We start from the raw sequence: 18,210 nt of genomic DNA on the forward strand, positions 1-18,210 counted from the left end.
GAATGCGCATAGCGAGCGCGGGAGTGAATCTCAGATTTGTAATGCGCATGGCGAGAAAATTGCAAATTAACTCCGTGCTCTCCTTGCGCAATGTACATTTCAAATATCAATGTCAAATAACTAAAAAAATCCAAAATCTAATAAAACTTTTATGGGCCAGCTATCCCTCCCCCCTTCCTTCCAGCCGGATTGTCGCATGCTTGTGACATCAGGGTGTCGCTAGTGGCTGCTACTTGCTTCACGGCTGGGATTCGTAGGTTGTATATAACAGCGCATGATCCCAGTGCATTCAACAGCTGTTAACTGTTGTGCCTTCTAGCAACTTAACAGTACTTTTCTAGGGAGAAATGGATGGCGCTCATCGGCTACACTATCTGCTTCTTTTGAAACACGAGTATGCCGAGGAAGATGAGGCTACAGCTAGAGAAACGAGAAGGCGAGCACTTCCCTGCCTACGGTCACAGCTTGTACAACTTGCAACAGTGCTTCAGAAAAATAACGGTTGGTAAGAAGACTTCCTTATATTGCCTTTTTTACAACAACAATGCTTTGCGGTAGGTGCATTCGGAGCCCGCTAATGACGTGTGCGATTAAACCACGCCCCACTTCTACACAGTGAAGTCCTAAAAAGCTAGCACATGCATTATGAGCTTCAAAACAAACAAGGATACAGTGCGCATGTGCGTCGATCGATGTTTCAAGCACTAGTAGCGGCGTGTTTACGATTGGATCATTTGCATGGACAAGCTTTACTGAATCGATCGCCTACAATGACTCCGAAACGGATAGGACACGAAGTGGATAGATTTTGGGACTTTAGTGAATCCTGTCCTATGTCCTCACAACACCTATTCAGGAAAACTGTCTTTTCTCTCTCATTCACAAGAGCACAGAAGCAGTCTCTGTATTTCTACAACTGTAATGCTTAATTGTAATCTTTATGAATCTTGCTTTTCTGTAATATTTAAGCTTATTTCTGCACAATATATATACAATGGTACCTTGGTTTACGAGTGCACCGGTTTGTGAGTGTTTTGCAAAACATTTTCAAAATTGGTGCCTCGTAAACCGAGCTTGCATCACTGTACGAGCGCACCCCCCCCCCACGATCCGGCATCCCCCCCAGCGATCCGGCATCTCCCCCCGCTCGTGTCTGCCCCCCCTCTCCCCGTGATCCTACATCCCCCCTCGAGCATGGCATTGACATCCCTTACCCCCACTGGGCACCAATGCCGGTGCCCGAAGATTCTCCATCTTCTGGCGCGGCCTGGGCTGGGCGGTGCGTTGGAGATCCTCCCTCTTCTGGTCTGGGCTGGGCTGGACTGGCTTTGAGCATTTGTGCATGCTCAAAGCCTTCTGGTCTCGCTCTCAATCTCAGAGAGAGCGAGACCAGAAGGCTTTGAGCATGCGCAAATACTCAAAGCCAGTCCAGCCCAGCCCAGACCAGAAGAGGGAGGATCTCCAACGCACCGCCCAGCCCAGGCCGCGCCAGAAGAGGGAGGATCTTCGGGCACCGGCACTAGTGCCAAGTCGGGGTAAAGGAAGTGTCACTGACGTGCTCGGGGGGGGAAGTAGGATCGCGATGGAGAGGGGGCAACACGAGTGGGGGGAGGATGCCGGTTCGCGGGGGGGGGAAGCCGGATCGTGGGGAGGAGTTTGGAGCAGCGTCAGATTCCTCAAAGGGGGGAATGGAGCAGCGCCGGTAGCCTCGGGGAGGGGGGGGGGAGGAGGTGAAACCAATCAAAGCGAGTTTCCCTTACTTCTTATGGGGAAACTTGCTTTGATATACGAGTAATTTGGTTTATGAGCATGCTTCTGGAACGAATTATGCTCGTAAACCAAGGTTCCACTGTACTTTATGCAAGCACTCTAAGTGGTCTTTGTCAGTAATTTTGCTTCCTAATGAATCTTCTGCGAGGGTATTGAACCCGGGATCTGGCGGATTCTAAGGCCGCTTCAACATTATCCCTCCAAACCTTACATTTGGGGGGGGGCTAAACTTTACACTGGCGTCATTATGACTTCTTGCAGAGGAAGCAGTATGGGAGGCGGAAGATTGATAACACCGGAGAACCTCTGCCTCTAACCCTGGGAAAATCTCTGAGTCGTGGAACTGGAATATAGGCAAGAATGCCTGGAGCCACGAAAATTAGAGCATCCTGAACCTCTTGAGGTTCTGGGTCTGCTGTCAATCAGGGTCTTAGGCCAAAGGTCCACCACAGAATTTGCCAAATAATAATTGTGACTGAAAGGAGAGCCTCGCAAGAGTAACTTTACAGGTGGAATCAATGGCCCATTTTCTGATCCAGAGCATTCTGAGCAGAAATCGAATATGCCAATGCCTTACCCAGGACCCGCCTAGGGCTATTTCCGAATGAGTTGGGTCATATTTTGGTTACTCCTATTATAAAGAATCTATATCTACTAAAACAAATTACAGATCCATTTCAAGTATACCTTTGTTCTGTAAAATAATGGAAGGTCTAGTCAATTTAGAATTAGTTAAACATCTAGAACAGGGGTGTCAAAGTCCCCCCTCGAGGCCTGCAATCCAGTCGGGTTTCCAGGATTTCCTCAATGAATATGCATGAGATCTATTTGCATGCACTGCTTTCATTGTATGCGAATAGATCTCATGCATATTCATTGGGAAAATCCTGAAAACTCGACTGGATTGCGGCCCTCGAGGAGGGACTTTCACACTCCTGATCTAGAATAATTTCACATTCTTCATGTTCACCAATCGGGTTTTAGACAAGGTTTCAGTACAGAAATGGTTGTAGCCTCTTTGATTATATTCATTCCTTATTCAGCCAAGGCACTAGCGCACTAATACTTCAATTTGATCTTAGTAGCACCTTTGAGTTGGTGGACCATGAGATTCTATTGGGTTGTTTGGATGCTATTGGAATTTCTGGAAAAGTTTGAGACTGGTTTCAAGTCTTTGGAGTAACCCTTGTGGGGTACCTCAATGTTCATCATTATCACCCACTTTGTTCAACATCTATGTTGCTTCCTCAGCCACTCTTTTACAAAGCTTGAATGTAATCTTTCACATTTATGCTTATCCACCTCCTCCCTAACATTCCCCTCCCTGCTTACCCACCATATAACCAACCCTAATCTCCTCCCTCCCTTCAAGTTTCCTCAAATGTCCGCCTTCCTTAAATTTACCCTCTTAGCCTCCACTTCCTTAAATTCACCCTCTTAGCCTCCACTATGTATCTAAACCTATCTCTTATTCTATGTATCTTTCCTTAAAATTTGTAACTTCCTGGAAATGTCCAGCCATCTTCAATTGTAATCCGCTTAGAACTGCAAGGTACAGGCGGAATAGAAGTCTCTAATGTAATGTAATGTAATGTAATTTATGCTGTTGACATAACAATACTGATACCAGTCATTTCTTTTACCACTGAAATAAAAAATCAGATTACTTTTATCCTAAATAAGATTGAACAATGGACCATTGAATTTAAATTGAAATTAAACACTGAAAAACCCAGATTCTTTTTGGCTAGTCTCAAGGATAAAATTACGGATAAAATTCTCTATTTAAGAGGACAAGAATATCCAATAGCCCCAGCTCTTAAAATTTTAGGAGTCATACTCAACCGCCATTTAACCCTGGGGGAGCATACTGATATGCTTGTAAAGAAATATTTCTTTGCATTAAGGAAATTGCGTTCCATCAAAAAATATTTTGACCCTACTGCTTTCAGATTACTAGTTCAAGCATTAATTATATCTATTCTTGACTATTGGAATATAATCTATTTGGGAGCTTATAAAACCATCTTGGGAAGATTAAGGCTAATCCAAAATACAGAGATCCGTTTAATTTTCGAATTAAAAAAATAGGAACATGTCAGCCCTTACTACCGTCAGCTGCACTGAGTGCCAATGGAAGCAAGAGTACTTTTCAAATTTGCTTGTATTTGCTATAAGATGTTATTTGGATTAGCTCTGCTATATCTCCTCTCTCCTTTTGAATGGTACTGTTCAACTAGGCCTACTCAGCATACTGGTTTATTTATTTTTCCTAATCCCAAAAATTGCTGTTATAAAAAATATTTTGATCGATCTTTGGCTCATCAAGCAGGTAAAGTTCAAGTAGGTTAGATAACCTGATTCAACAATCTGCATCTTATTGCACTCAAATCCCTGCTAAACCCCTGCTAAACAGAAGGTGAGGAAAAGCAGGCATGGCCCTGAGCTCCAAAGAAACTAATGCAGGTTGGCCAATAGGTACCACCAGGGATCGATCTGTCAGCTGCAGACAGAGCTGAAGACAATGCTCCTAGCACAAAAAAACCCCCAAAGAAAATAAGAAAAAAGGGGAGAGCAGAAGGGAAAAAGGGAGGGAAGGGAAAAACTACAAGTACCAGTAGAGCTTCCAGTAGAGGAGAGTCACAGAAAAATATCTGAAGTGAATTCCTTCTGGAGATGGATCGCAGCCATTGGGAGAAAACCACAAGTCTAGAATGACTCACCTATTGCACTAGAAAAGCTATTTGAGCACAAAGTCTATTCTGTGGTAGAGAGCTGAACGGGGACGACGGGAATCCCGCGGGACACGCGGGTTCCCCCTTCGGGTCATGGGGATCCCATGGGGACGCCCCCTAGGGTTGCGAAGATCCCTTGGGGACACCCCCTAGGGTCGTGGGGATCCCGTGGGGATGCTACCTAGGGTCCCGGGGATCCTGCGGGGTTCGATACAACTCGAGCTGAGAGGCTCGTCTTCTTTTTCCTACCTGCCCTGCCGCAGACACGTAGCCGACTGGAAGTCTTCCCCGATGTCAGCGCTGGTCCCTGTTTTGCACTTTTGTGGGATTTTGCCATTGAATTGCAACTGCAGTGCGCCAGGGATGCACTCAAGCTGCTCCCTGACTCAAATTTGGATTTTTTAGATGGCCCTCAGACAGACTGGGACTCAAAATCCCCCAAGGGGACAGAGGGGGGAGGGCAAAGTAGCGGCTCTCACCCTCTCATTTTGCACAGCCCGTGGAACACGGATGCTCTTTGAAACCATACTGAAAAAATTTTTTAAACTGTGATTTTAGGATTTTTCAAGGGGGGGGAGACCTAGGACTAACTCTGAAATCCCCCAAAATACAATTTTGAAAACCCCCAAAATCAATCTTTTAGGCTGTCAGCCTGTTACTCACTGTGCAATACTGTGTGTTGGGAGATGCAAGATGGAAGCTGAAACAGATTATAGGGAGATTCTCTGCTTCAACAAGTCTGGAAAATGAACTGCCTGTATCTTCTGACCGCCTCTCGGGCCCAACAGCCCAGCCGGAAACCTCAGTCTGCTCACACAAACAAGGGGAGGAACGCAATTGGCCCCAAGCCTGGATAAACCGTCATGGAGCCACGCAGCCTGTGCTCAAACCCACTAGCGGACGAACCTGGGGTGAGCTAAACTCCCAAGGTATAATCCCTGAGCTCCCGATCTGTAAATGCAGGCTGTCCAAGTGGAATACTGCAAAGCAGCCAATCCTCTGGAAGCAGACCCTGTCTCAGTCTGTGGTCTCCTGCAGCCAGAGCTGTCCCCTAAATTGATCCTCTATAGCATGAAATTAATCCACGCAAATCAGCAGAAAAGACTGAATTTATAAAAAATAAACAAGAAAATCAGACAAGCTCCTACTGTCTCACTTGTAGGAAGATAAATGAGGCACTGGATGGCAGTGCAGAGATAAGAGAGGAGGAGCAAAAGTTCTCATGAAAAGGGAATAGAGTGGGGTTGTACAAGAAGAGGACATTAGACCAGATCTACTGAAGTTTGCTCCTACACATGAACATACATTATTTGATCCCATTTTATGTACTGAGATCTATTTACTAATAACACACATTAGCTAGTACTTTATTTCAATAAATCTAACCCATTATGTTTTACTGTTGTTTATTTAAGGTTTTAATTTGTAAGTTTATATTTATCCGCTATAATAAAACCCTTAGCGCACTTCAATCTCCATGGTTCGTGCTTCCGTGCCACCTTATGCTCAGTCAAAGCCTGCGGCAGTTTCCCCAGCAACGTTCCTGCCCCGATTTCTGATGCCGGCTGATTTTCTGCCTTCTGACTATGCTGCCGCTGCTGAGATGCCTCTTCTTCTCACCCCCCGGACCAGCAGTGGCAGCAGCTGTGGTTTCATCAAGCAGCCGCGGGGCATTTGCTAGGCCAGCCCACTTCGATAAAGCCAGGCGGACCGGCCTAGCAAAAGCCCTGAGGTTGCCTGGCCTAGTGGATGCTGGACAGGGAGCAGGAAGGGAGAAGGGGTACTACTAGACAGGGGGGAGATAAATGTAAGGGAGAAGGGCTACTGTTGGACAGGGGGAGCAGGGAAGGGGTGCTGCAGGACAGAGGGGGAGATAAAAGGAAGGGAGAAGGGCTACTGCTGAAGAGGGGGGAGAGACAGAAAGAAAGATAGACACATAGTGGGCAGGGAGAGGGGCAAAAAGAAAGACAGAAAAAAAGAAATGGGGCAGGGAGAGAAAGAAAGAAATGCCGAAGTCTACACATCTATTCTAGCACCCGTTAATGTAATGGGCTAAAAAAACTAAGAACATAAGAATTGCCGCTGCTGGGTCAAACCTGTGGTCCATCGTGCCCAGCAGTCTGCTCCCACGGCGGCCCTTAGGTCAAAGACCAGTGCCCTGAGTCTAGCCTTACCTACGTACGTTCTAATTCAGCAGGAACTTGTCTAATTTTGTCTTGAATCCCTGGAGGGTGTTTTCCCCTATAACAGCCTCCAGAAGAGCATTCCAATTATACTTGGCCAAGAACATGCAATTTGAACTGGCAGAACTAATGGCAGGAAATAAATAAATTAAATAAGTTTAAATTTTGATTACTAGATGTCTCTTCCTAGTACCATTAAATACAAGCCCTACTGAACTTTTGCCCCTTCCACACAGACTATGAGCAGTATGGATGCTGCAAAAAAATAAAATAAAATACAGCAATTTATACTGATAAAGTGTTTACCTGTTTAGGATTTTGAGGTTCTGCATTTCTTCTGCCACTCTAAAAGGCAGGGATTCTTTGGGGAGGCTGTAATGGACAGCCCACCAAGCAACTGTCTCCATGTCACAGTATCTCAACAACAGATTCATCAGCTGCTCTTGGAGCCACCGGTTTTCCCCAACTGTGCTCTGAAAGACACAAAACACAGAGCTGCTCCTTTTAGAGACATGCACTGCCCTTGGCTGTACAATGTGAATATTTGTGTCCATGGGATAAGTATGTGAATATTGGAAGAGTTAAGATGAACTGATACCATATATATTCAAACATAAAACCATCCAAATATAAACCGAGGTAACCATTTTTCCCCTCCAAAAAAGAAGGAAAAAAGGTTGACTTGTATATAAACTGAGGGTTTATTTTCAAGTACCAGTAATCCTCTAACTCCTTTCTTTCCCCCTTCTCTGACATCTACATTCCTGTCTTTGCCAAAGTTCTGTCCTGTCCACCCACCTTGTCCTTCCTGTCAGGCTCTACACTCAGTTATTCCCCCCTCCCTGAGATCCATGGCAGGCCTCTCCCTGGGCCTACCTGAAACATAACATAACAACATGATGACAGATTTCTATACTGCATAACCCTTAGTTCAATGCGATTTACAAAAGATTATGCTATGAGTAAATACAGAGATAATGCAATATGCAAGAATTATCTAGCTACAAATTTAGAAAAAAGAAAAGTTTTCAGTAATGTTTATAAGATATTGATCTGGTCAGTAATGGGTGGAATTTTTTATCGAATTGAGCTGCTTAATAGGAAAGACAATGCCCATGATATTTCTTATTTTTACAGCCCTTAACAGAAGGGAACATAAATAGGGCATGGGATTGTCTACTGTTCCCGTGAATCATAGTAACAAATCTATCAACAAGGTAAACCCTGGTGGTTCAGTGGTGAGCCAGGACAGGAGCAATCCCTCCTTGTCCCAGCCAGTTCTGCACCAACCCACACTCCTTACAGACCCACTACAGGCCTTCCCCAGGCCTACCTTAAAGACCTGATGATCCAAAGGTGACCTGGGACATTCCATTCCATGACCACCACATGAGACTTTGACCACCACAAACATTTAGCACAAGTTGCTGAAATACGTGGTCTCTGAGGCATGGCATAAAGAACTCTGCAGGACTGCAGTACTAATGTGTATAAGGAAGTGAATTTGTATATTCAGCCAATAGTATACACTTCTGTAGATATTGAATTTTGGTTATTACCACATTCCATTCCATCCCATGTCCTGTCATGATTGGCTCTAGACCACTTCCACCACTCTCCCCCTCCCCCCACGCCTCCCAAACCCATTGCAGGTAGGAACTCACAGCAGCCATTTTCATTAGCAAGACTGCATAAGGATGGGGATCGCTCCTGCTCTGGTTCACCGCTGGACCACCAGGGCTTTAAAGGTAGAACATAAGAATTGCCATACTGGGCCAGACCGAAGGTCCATCAAATGCAGTATCCTGTTTCCAACAGTGGCCAACCCAGGTTCCAAGTACCTAACAAAACCCCAAGTAGTAAAGCAGCTTTTATGCTGCTTATCCTAGGAATAAGTAGTGGATTTCCCCAAGTCATCTCATTAATAGCCTATGGACTTCTCTTTTAGGAAATTATTCAAACCTTTTTATAACCCCATTAAGCTGATTTCACCACATTCTCCTGCAATGAATCCAGAGTTTAATTACAAGTTTATTTCAATTTGATATACCGCTTAATGTACAGCCTAAGCAGTTTACATAAAATTTCTGTGAAGAAATATTTTTTCCAGTTTATTTTAAATCTACTACTTAGTAGTTTCATTGCATGCCTCCTAGTCCTAGTATTTTTCAAAAGAGTAAACTAGCAATTCACATCTACCTATTCCTACGATGGGTCCCAGAGGTGGGCAGGGTGGTGAAGAGCTGGCTGGGACAGGACACAGGAGGAATTGCTCCTCTCCCGGCTCACAGCTGAACCAACAAGGCTTAAGGTAGGCCGAGGGGAAAACTGCAATGGGTCTGGAAGGGGGCGAGGTAGTGCAGGAGCTGGCCCAAAAATCTCAGTTTATATTTGAGTATATACGAATGAGACTAAGTTAGATTGATATATTTGTATGTAAAGCTCCAAGAACTGTAATAACAGGAAATGCAATAAATCTAGGTTTAGGTGCATAAGAAGAACTGCTTTAGGGTCACAGTTCTGAAATTTCAGGTGATACTACAGGGTAAAACTGTGTATATTGGAAGAGCTATTTGTGGATCTTACTACTAGAGTACCAGGAGTGTTGCTGGGCAGTATTTGGGAATAGTGGCAGAGCTGTGTGTGTCAGTGGTGTACCAAGAGGAGGGCAGTCCACCCTGGGTGCATGCTCTAAAGGGGTACAGAGCCAGCACACTAGGTCCAGGACATCCCACCCAAATCTGCCACTGCTGCTTTCCTGAACAAGAAATAGCAGCAGTAAACTTTAAATTCAGCCATCACGGGACCTTCTTGCAGCTCCCTGCAGCTGCTGGTCTACCCCATCTGATGTCACTTCCTTGTTCAGGTGCAGAGCCAGCAGCCACGAGGAAGTGCAGGAAGGTCCCACGATGGCTACATTTATGTTTACAGCTGCTGCTGCTGGTTTGAGAAGCAAATAGCAGCTGTGGGGAGGTGAGATAATAGGATACTGGATGACATTGGGGTGAAGAAAGAGAGATGAGAGAAAGATACTAGTATCGAAGGGTAGTGAAGGAAGAGGGAAGTGGGGTGAAGGGAGAGAGAAGGGGCTGATGGAAGTGGGATGGATGGAGAGAGAGAAGGGGCAGACATTAGATGTTAGTGGGGGGGGGAAGGGGAAGCAGATGCTGGACAGAAGTGGGATGGATGAAGAAAGAGAAGGGCAGACAATGGATGTTAGTGGGGGAGGGGGAAGCAGATGCTGGACTGAAGTGGGGAGGGGAGGGGGAAGCAGATGCTGGACGGAAGTGGGGATGGGAGAGAGAGGGGAGCAGATGCTGGATAAAAGTGGATAAGAGAGAAATAGTAGAGCAGACACTGAATGGAAGTGGAGAGGAAAGAGAGAGGAGATGATGTGGGCTGGGGTAAAGAAAGAGGGCAAATGATGGAAGGAGGGGACAAATAAAAGGGGCACATGATGGATGGGGTGAAGAGGATAGAGTTAGTGAAATACTGGAGGGTGAGTAAAAGAGGTGGCAAGCTATAGGTAGACACAGTAAAAAGAGGGAAATTGAGGACTGGATAGTAAGAAAGAATTTAATCTAGACAAACGCAGAAAATAATTTGAGAAGGAAGACAAGGAAAGGAAAAGGAAGGGAGAGAAGAGAGTGAAATGCCAGACCATGGGGGCAGAGGAGATGGAAACATAGAAACATGATGGCAGATAAAGGCCAAATGGTCCATCTAGTCTGCCCATCTGCAGTAACCATTATCTCTTTCTCTCTCCGAGAGATCCCATGTGCCTATCCCAGGCACTTTTGAATTCAGACACACTCTCTGTCTCCACCACCTCTTCTGGGAGACTGTTCCATGCATCTACCACCCTTTCTGTAAAAAAGTATTTCCTCAGATTACTCCAAAGCCTATCACCTCTTAACTTCATCCTATGCCCTCTCATTGCAGAGTTTCCTTTCACATTAAAGAGACTCATCTCATGCACATTTACATTATATAGGTATTTAAATGTCTCTCAAGAAAAATAATGTAATAACAAGAATTCAGTCTCAAAAATATACTCAATGCAGGAGTTTCGTCAGCCATAAACCTGAAGTCATTATGCCACTGTATAGATCCATGGTGAGACCGCACCTGGAGTACTGTGTGCAATTCTGGAGGCCGCATTACCGCAAGGATGTGCTGAGACTGGAATCGGTCCAGAGAATGGCCATCAGGATGGTCTCGGGACTCAAGGAGCTCCCGTACGAGGAGCGGTTAGGGAAATTGCAGCTCTACTCACTCGAGGAATGTAGAGAGAGGGGAGATATGATCGAGACATTCAAGTATCTCACGGGCCGCATCGAGGTGGAAGAAGACATCTTCTTCTTCAAGGGTCCCACGGCAACAAGGGGGCATTCGTGGAAAATCAGGGGCGGGAAACTGCACAGTGACACTAGGAAGTTCTTCTTCACTGAAAGGGTGGTTGATCGCTGGAATAGTCTTCCACTTCAGGTTATTGAGGCCAACAGTGTGCCAGATTTTAAGGCCAGATGGGATAGACATGTGGGATCTATCCGCAAAGATAGATAGGGAGGGTCACTGGAGTGGGCAGACTTGATGGGCCGTGGCCCTTATCTGCCGTCTATTTCTATGTTTTTATGTTTCTAATGTTATTAGCCTAGTGGTGAAGCTACCCACTGAAGCACATTTACTAATAGTGGAGAAAAAGCTTCAACTGCTTTTAAAAATGCTTTCAATATCAGATGGCAACCCAACGGGTTATACACCAGTCAACTTCTGTCTCATAGGCAAAAAACTCCACAAAGTGCAAAAAGCAATGTTACTTACCGTAACAGTTGTTATCCAGGGACAGCAGGCAGCTATTCTCACTAGTGGGTGATGTCATCCGACAGAGCCCCGATACGGACATCTTGCAAGCATGTCTTGCTTGAAGAAACTCAGAAGTTTCGAGATGCCCGCACCGCGCATGCGCCAGTGCCTTCCCGCCCGATGCTCCGGGCGTGTCTCCTCAGTTCAGGTAGCTAGCAGAGAAGCCAACCCAGGGGAGGTGGGTGGGACGTGAGAATAGCTGCTTTATCCCAGGACATTGCTTTATCCCAGGACAAGCAGGCAGGTATTCTCACTAGTGGGTGACCTCCAAGCTAACCTCAATGGGATGGAGGGAGAGTTGGCAACTTAGGAGAACAAATTTTGTAACACAGTTTGGCCAAACTGCCCATCCCGTCTGGAGAAAGTATCCAGACAATAATGAGAGGTGAACGTATGAACCGAGGACCAAGTGGCAGCCCTACAAATCTCCTCAATCGGTGTCGATCTGAGGAAGGCTACAGAGGCTGCCATTGCTCTGACCTTATGGGCTGTGACCTTACAGGGAAGGGGTAATCCAGCCTGAGCATAGCAGAAAGAGATACAAGCCGCCATCCAGTTGGAGATGGTGCGCTTCGATATAGGTCGTCCCAACTTGTTTGGATCAAAGGAGACGAAAAGTTGAGGAGCAGTTCTGTGTGGTTTGGTGCGATCCAAGTAAAAAGCCAAAGCACGTTTACAGTCCAGAGTGTGAAGAGCTGATTCTCCAGGATGAGAATGAGGCTTTGGAAAGAACACTGGAAGCACAATGGATTGGTTGAGGTGAAATTCAGAGACCCCTTTAGGCAGGAATTTCGGGTGAGTGCGGAGGACCACCTTGTCATGATGGAATACTGTGAAAGGTAGGTCCGCCACCAAGGCCTGAAGCTCACTGACCCGGCGAGCAGATGTGAGGGCCACCAGAAAAACCACTTTCCAAGTGAGAAACTTTAGTGGAGCCTTGCTCAGAGGCTCAAAAGGAGGTTTCATAAGCTGAGAAAGGACAACATTTAGATCCCAAACCACTGGAGGCGGTTTGAGAGGAGGATTGACATGAAAAAGTCATTTCATAAATCTGGAAACCACAGGATGAGAAGAGAGAGGTTTCCCTTGTAGAGGCTGATGGAAAGCCGCAATAGCACTCAGGTGGACTCGTATAGATGTCGACTTGAGACCAGACTGAGACAGATGTAAAAGATAGTCCAAAACAGAGGATAGGGAGGCTCGCTGAGGCTCTTTAGAATTGGAAATACACCATGAAGAAAATCTAGTCCATTTTTGGGAGTAGCATTGACGAGTAGCAGGCTTCCTGGAAGCCTCCAAGACATCCCTCACCGCCTGGGAAAACTGGTGTGGAGTTACGTTGAGAGGAACCAAGCTGTCAGGTGCAGAGACTGCAGGTTGGGATGAAGCAGAGACCCCTGATGCTGAGTAAGCAGTGAAGGAAACACTGGAAGTAGGTACGGTTCCCTGCTGCTGAGTTGAAGTGGAAGGGAGAACCAAGGTTGCCTGGGCCACCGAGGAGCTATCAGAATCATGGTGGCATGGTCGGACTTCAGCTTGACCAGTCTTTTGAATGAGAGGGAATGGCGGAAACGCATACAGAAAGCGATTCCCCCAATCCAGCAGAAAAGCATCTGCCTCGAGGCGATGAGGAGCGTAGATCCTGGAGCAAAACTGAGGCAGCTTGAAATTGTGGGGAGCCGCAAAGAGGTCTATCTGAGGCGTTCCCCACTGAGCAAAGATCTGATGAAGGGGCTTGGAGTGGAGTGTCCATTCGTGAGGCTGGAGAAGACGACTCAGTTTGTCCGCCAAGACATTGTCCTTCCCCTGAATGTAGACAGCTTTGAGGAAGGTGTTGTGGCGAACCGCCCAATCCCAGACTCTGAGAGCTTCCTGGCAGAGAGAGGCCGAGCCCGTGCCCCCTTGCTTGTTGACATAATACATGGCGACCTGATTGTCGGTGCGAATGAGGACCACCATGTCGTGAAGCAGATGTTGAAAAGCTTGAAGAGCATTGAAGATGGCTCTGAGCGCCAGAAGATTGATTTGATGGAGTCGGTCCGCACAGGTCCAGAATCCCAGAGTGCGAAGCCCATCCAGATGAGCCCCCCAGGCATAGGTCGAGGAATCGGTAGTGAGAACCTTCTGATGAGGAGGAGTGTGAAACAGCAAACCTCTGGATAGATTCGAAGAGGTCATCAACCAAAGTAGAGACTGCCGAAGAGCAGGAGTGACTATGACGTGTCGAGTCAACGGGTCTAACACTTGAGTCCATTGAGAAGCTAGGGTCCACTGAGGAATTCTGAGATGGAGCCTGGCAAAGGGCGTCACATGAACTGTAGAGGCCATGTGGCTCAGGAGGACCATCATGTGTCTCGCTGAGATGGACTGGCGAGAAGATACAGACTGGCAGAGACGAAGAAGAGCATCCATGCGCTGAGGAGGAAGGAATGCTCGAAGCTGGATGGTGTCCAGTACCGCCCCGATAAAGGGAAGGGACTGGGTAGGCTGCAGATGAGATTTGGGAAAATTGATCTCGAAGCCTAGGCTCTGCAGGAAGCAGATCGTGGTCAAGGTCGCCGAAATGACCTTTGGAGCTGACGGGGCCTTGATGAGCCAGTCGTCGAGGTATGGAAATACCTGAAGACCCCTGTTCCGGAGTGCAGCGGCCACCACCACCAGACACTTCGTGAAGACTCTGGGAGACGAGGACAGGCCGAATGGAAGCACTCGATACTGCAGATGTAGATGTCCCACCTGAAATCTGAGGAACTTGCGGGAGGCCGGATGAATGGGAATGTGAGTGTAGGCCTCCTTGAGATCCAGAGAGCATAACCAGTCGTTCTGCTCGAGGAAAGGGTAGAGAGAAGCAAGTGTCAGCATGCAAAACCTTTCCTTGACTAGGAATTTGTTGAGGGCCCTGAGGTCCAAAATGGGTCGCAGGTCACCCGTCTTCTTCGGAACAAGGAAGTACCGGGAGTAAAACCCATGGTTCAGTTGGTCCGTCGGGACCGGCTCCACGGCACAAAGCCGGAGCAAAGCCTGAGCTTCCTGGAGAAGAAGGGCGGTCTGAGTCAAGTTGGAAGGATACTCTCTTGGAGGGTGGTCCGGAGGGACCCGATGGAAATGAAGAGAGTATCCTTCCTTGATGATAGTAAGGACCCAGAGGTCGGTTGTTATGGCCTCCCAGCGATGATAAAAATGATGGAGGCGCCCTCCGATGGGAAAAACAGGGGGAGGCAGAACGAGGTTGGTTATGCCCTCGACGATACAGTCAAAAAGGCTGAGTGGTCTTAGGGACAGCAGGCGATTGAGACTTAGGCTGACCCTTTTGGGGAGGCTGACGCTTCGCCGGTTGCCTCGCAGGAGGAGTTTGCCTCGGCTGATAACGCCTCTGATAAATCAACGGCGGACGAGAAGGTCGAGACTGCTGAGGCTTAGGTTTCGGCCGAAGGATAGATTGGAAGGACTTTTCGTGGTCAGACAACTTCTTCATGACAGTCTCGATGGATTCGTCAAAAAGATCCGCCCCAGCACACGGGACGTTTGCCAGGCGGTCCTGAAGATTCGGGTCCATATCAATGGTCCGCAACCAGGCCAACCGGCGCATCGCCACCGAGCAGGCCGCCGCTCGGGCGGAGAGCTCGAACACATCATAGGCAGATTGCATTAACTGAAGCCGAAGTTGGGACAGCGAAGCAACCACTTCCTCAAACTCAAACCTAGCCTGGGATTCGATGTATGGTGTGAACTTCCGAAGCACAGGTAGAAAAAATTCCAAGTAGGCTGCAAAGTGGAAATTGTAATTCAGGACTCGAGACGCCATCATCGAATTCTGATAGATGCGTCGACCAAACTTATCCATGGTTCTGCCCTCGCGGCCTGGAGGCACTGAAGCATAGACCTGGCCAGGATGAGACCGCTTGAGCGAGGATTCGACCAGGAGGGACTGGTGAGAAAGCTGAGGACCCTCGAAGCCTTTATGATGCACCGTGCGGTACCGCGCATCCAATTTGCCAGGGACCGCAAGGATAGAGTAAGGAGACTCGAAGCATCGCATGAAGGTCTGGTCGAGGAGCTTGTGCAGGGGAAGCCGCAAGGACTCTGCCGGAGGACGAGGCAAGTGCATGGTATCGAGGTACTCTTTGGAATATCGAGACCCAGCATCGAGAGTAATGTCCATGTCATCCGCCATCTGCCTGAGGAATGATGAAAAGGACAGTTGGTCTGCCGTCGCCGGTCTGCGAGACGGACTAGAAGAAGAAGAGGCTTCAGGCTCCAGAGAGGCCTGCGAGCAACAGGACGAGTAGAAAATCTCGGTGTCCTCGAACTCCGGGCCCGGAGGAGGAGACCCAGTTGAAGCCGCATACCCCAACCGAGGCAATTTCTTCTGAGGCAAAACGGTCGAGTGTCGAGAGGAATGCTTCGAAGAATGTCTGGATCGATGCCCCTCCCGATGCCTGGAAGGGGATCGAGCCCGTCTGTGAGAAACTGGGTCAGACGCCTCCAAGGAGCAGATTGGACTCGATGCCATCGATCGCAGAGGCGGCAGAGTCGGCGCCCCCCCCCCCGACGCCGCCCAGGTTTGATAGGGGGTTCGGAAGAACTCGTCCTGCTTCCTGCTATGCCCAGGACTGGGTGGCCCCGAAGGTGGACGCCATACTGAGTCATGGGGCGGAGTAATCGGTTCCAAGGGAGGCAGGTCACTAAACGATGCTTTCCTCGAGGGGATGGGCTCCAAGGGAGGCATATCACTAAGGGAGGCCCTCCTCGAGGGAACCGGTTCCAAAGGAGGTACAGCGCTAACGGAGGACCTCCTCGAGGACCCGGACACCGCTCGCCGCTCCTCCTCGCCGAGCAACGAGGTCGTGCGGCGAGGAGGAGGAGGAGGGGGCGGTCCGCCCCTCGAAGCCGAAGCTGGAAGGTCACCCTGGATGGTGGCAATCAGCCAAGGCCCCATGGTCTGCATGAGCTCCACGAACTGAGCCTCCAGGATGGACCGCAACGAAGCCGATATGGAGGGATCCGCACCAAAAGGGGGCCCTTCCGCACGGTCTCCGCGCTCCTTGGGTGCTGCGTGCTTCTGCTTGCCAGTCTTTGGCACCTTTAGCACCACTGGTGGAACAGTCGGGGTCGATACCTGCTCCGAGGAGACGGATGAAGGCACCGGCACCGAAGTCGGGGCCGAAACCGGTGTGAACGATGCCGGCTTCAGGAGGCCCGAAGCAGCCGGGGAGGCAGAGGGCTTCGCCTAAGGAGTCGAAGCACCCGTCGATGTCGAAGCTGCAGGATCCGATGAAGCTTCCATCTTGAACATGGACTCCCACAGCAGACAGCGACGCTTAAACGCTCTCGCCGTCAGAGTGGAGCAAGGCCGGCACGATTTCGGGAAGTGATCCGGTCCCAGACACTGTAAGCAGCGTCGATGAGGGTCCGTGAGCGAAATCGCGCGCTGGCACTTGCTATACTTTTTAAAACCGGTAATCGGCCGGGACATAGGCCGGAAAAGCTCCGCCGCAAAATCGAAGGCGCGGGGCCCCAGCCACGCAGCCGACCCGGTATCGGAAGGAAAATATTTTTTTTTTTTAAAAAGAAATAAATGCACAGGAGAGCCAAAAGAACTCAACCCACGGCAAAAAAGAAGGCAAAAAAGAGATTCAATGGGCGCAAATTGAAGATAGACTTCTCAGCTCCGCGGAAGAAAAAGAACTGAGGAGACACGCCCGGAGCATCGGGCGGGAAGGCACTGGCGCATGCGCGGTGCGGGCATCTCGAAACTTCTGAGTTTCTTCAAGCAAGACATGCTTGCAAGATGTCCGTATCGGGGCTCTGTCGGATGACATCACCCACTAGTGAGAATACCTGCCTGCTTGTCCTGGGATAATGCTACTTTCAAAATGGGTTACCCAACACCACTGTGCACAGGAAAACAAAAGAACAACAAAAACAACAGGAAAAATACTCCACTTATCTTCACTAGCTAGTATCCTTGCTCACGGACCGTTGCAATCAGGCCCGCCCCACAGCTGTTCTTGTTAAAATCATGTCTCAGCTAATCCACAATGCTGTAGTGAAGAAAAGCAACAAGGTTCTTGCTTCGCCACCTAGTGGCTGCATCAGGGAAATTTCCGATGTTCTTACTCCACTACACAGAGCTGAGTGAGAACATTGGAAATTTCCCTGATGCAGCCACTAGGACCTCCCAGGAAAAAGACTTCAGAATTATGATCAACAAGTCGATGAAGCCGTCCACGCAATGTGCGGCAGCAGCAAAAAGGGAGAACAGAATGCTAGGAATGATAAAGAAGGGGATCTTAAACAGATCAGAGAAGGTTATCATGCCGCTGTACCAGACCATGGTGCGCCCTCACCTGTAGTACTGCGTCCAGCACTGGTCGCTGTACATGAAGGACACAGCACTACTCGAAAGGGTCCACAGAAGAGCTACTAAGATGCTTAAGGGGCTGGAGGAGTTGCCGTACAGTGACAGATTATAGAAACTGGGCCTTTTCTCCCTCGAACAGAGGAGATTGAGAGGGGACATGATCGAAACATTCAAGGTACTGAAGGGAATAGACTTAGTAGATAAGGACAGGTTGTTCATCCTCTCCAAGGTAGGGAGAACGAGAGGGCACTCTCTAAAATTGAAAGGGGATAGATTCTGTACGAACATAAGG

General features: G+C 48.3%; 1 protein-coding gene across 2 annotated transcripts in view; it reads right to left on the reverse strand.

Annotated features, from left to right (window-relative positions):
* The window catches only part of EXD3 (exonuclease 3'-5' domain containing 3), a 411,655-nt gene that overhangs the window by 119,416 nt on the left and 274,029 nt on the right, over nt 1-18,210 (reverse strand). For both annotated transcript variants that reach the window (XR_004540939.1, XM_033961769.1), the window contains exon 12: nt 6,995-7,161. Coding sequence is in view for 1 of the 2 variants with exons in the window: in XM_033961769.1 (XP_033817660.1) it covers nt 6,995-7,161 (167 nt within the window). In the remaining variant the exon portion in view is untranslated. The remainder of the gene's footprint in view (nt 1-6,994; nt 7,162-18,210) is intronic.

This window comes from Geotrypetes seraphini, chromosome 10 (assembly GCF_902459505.1).
Source record: "Geotrypetes seraphini chromosome 10, aGeoSer1.1, whole genome shotgun sequence".
Classification (NCBI taxonomy): Eukaryota; Metazoa; Chordata; class Amphibia; order Gymnophiona; family Dermophiidae; genus Geotrypetes; species Geotrypetes seraphini.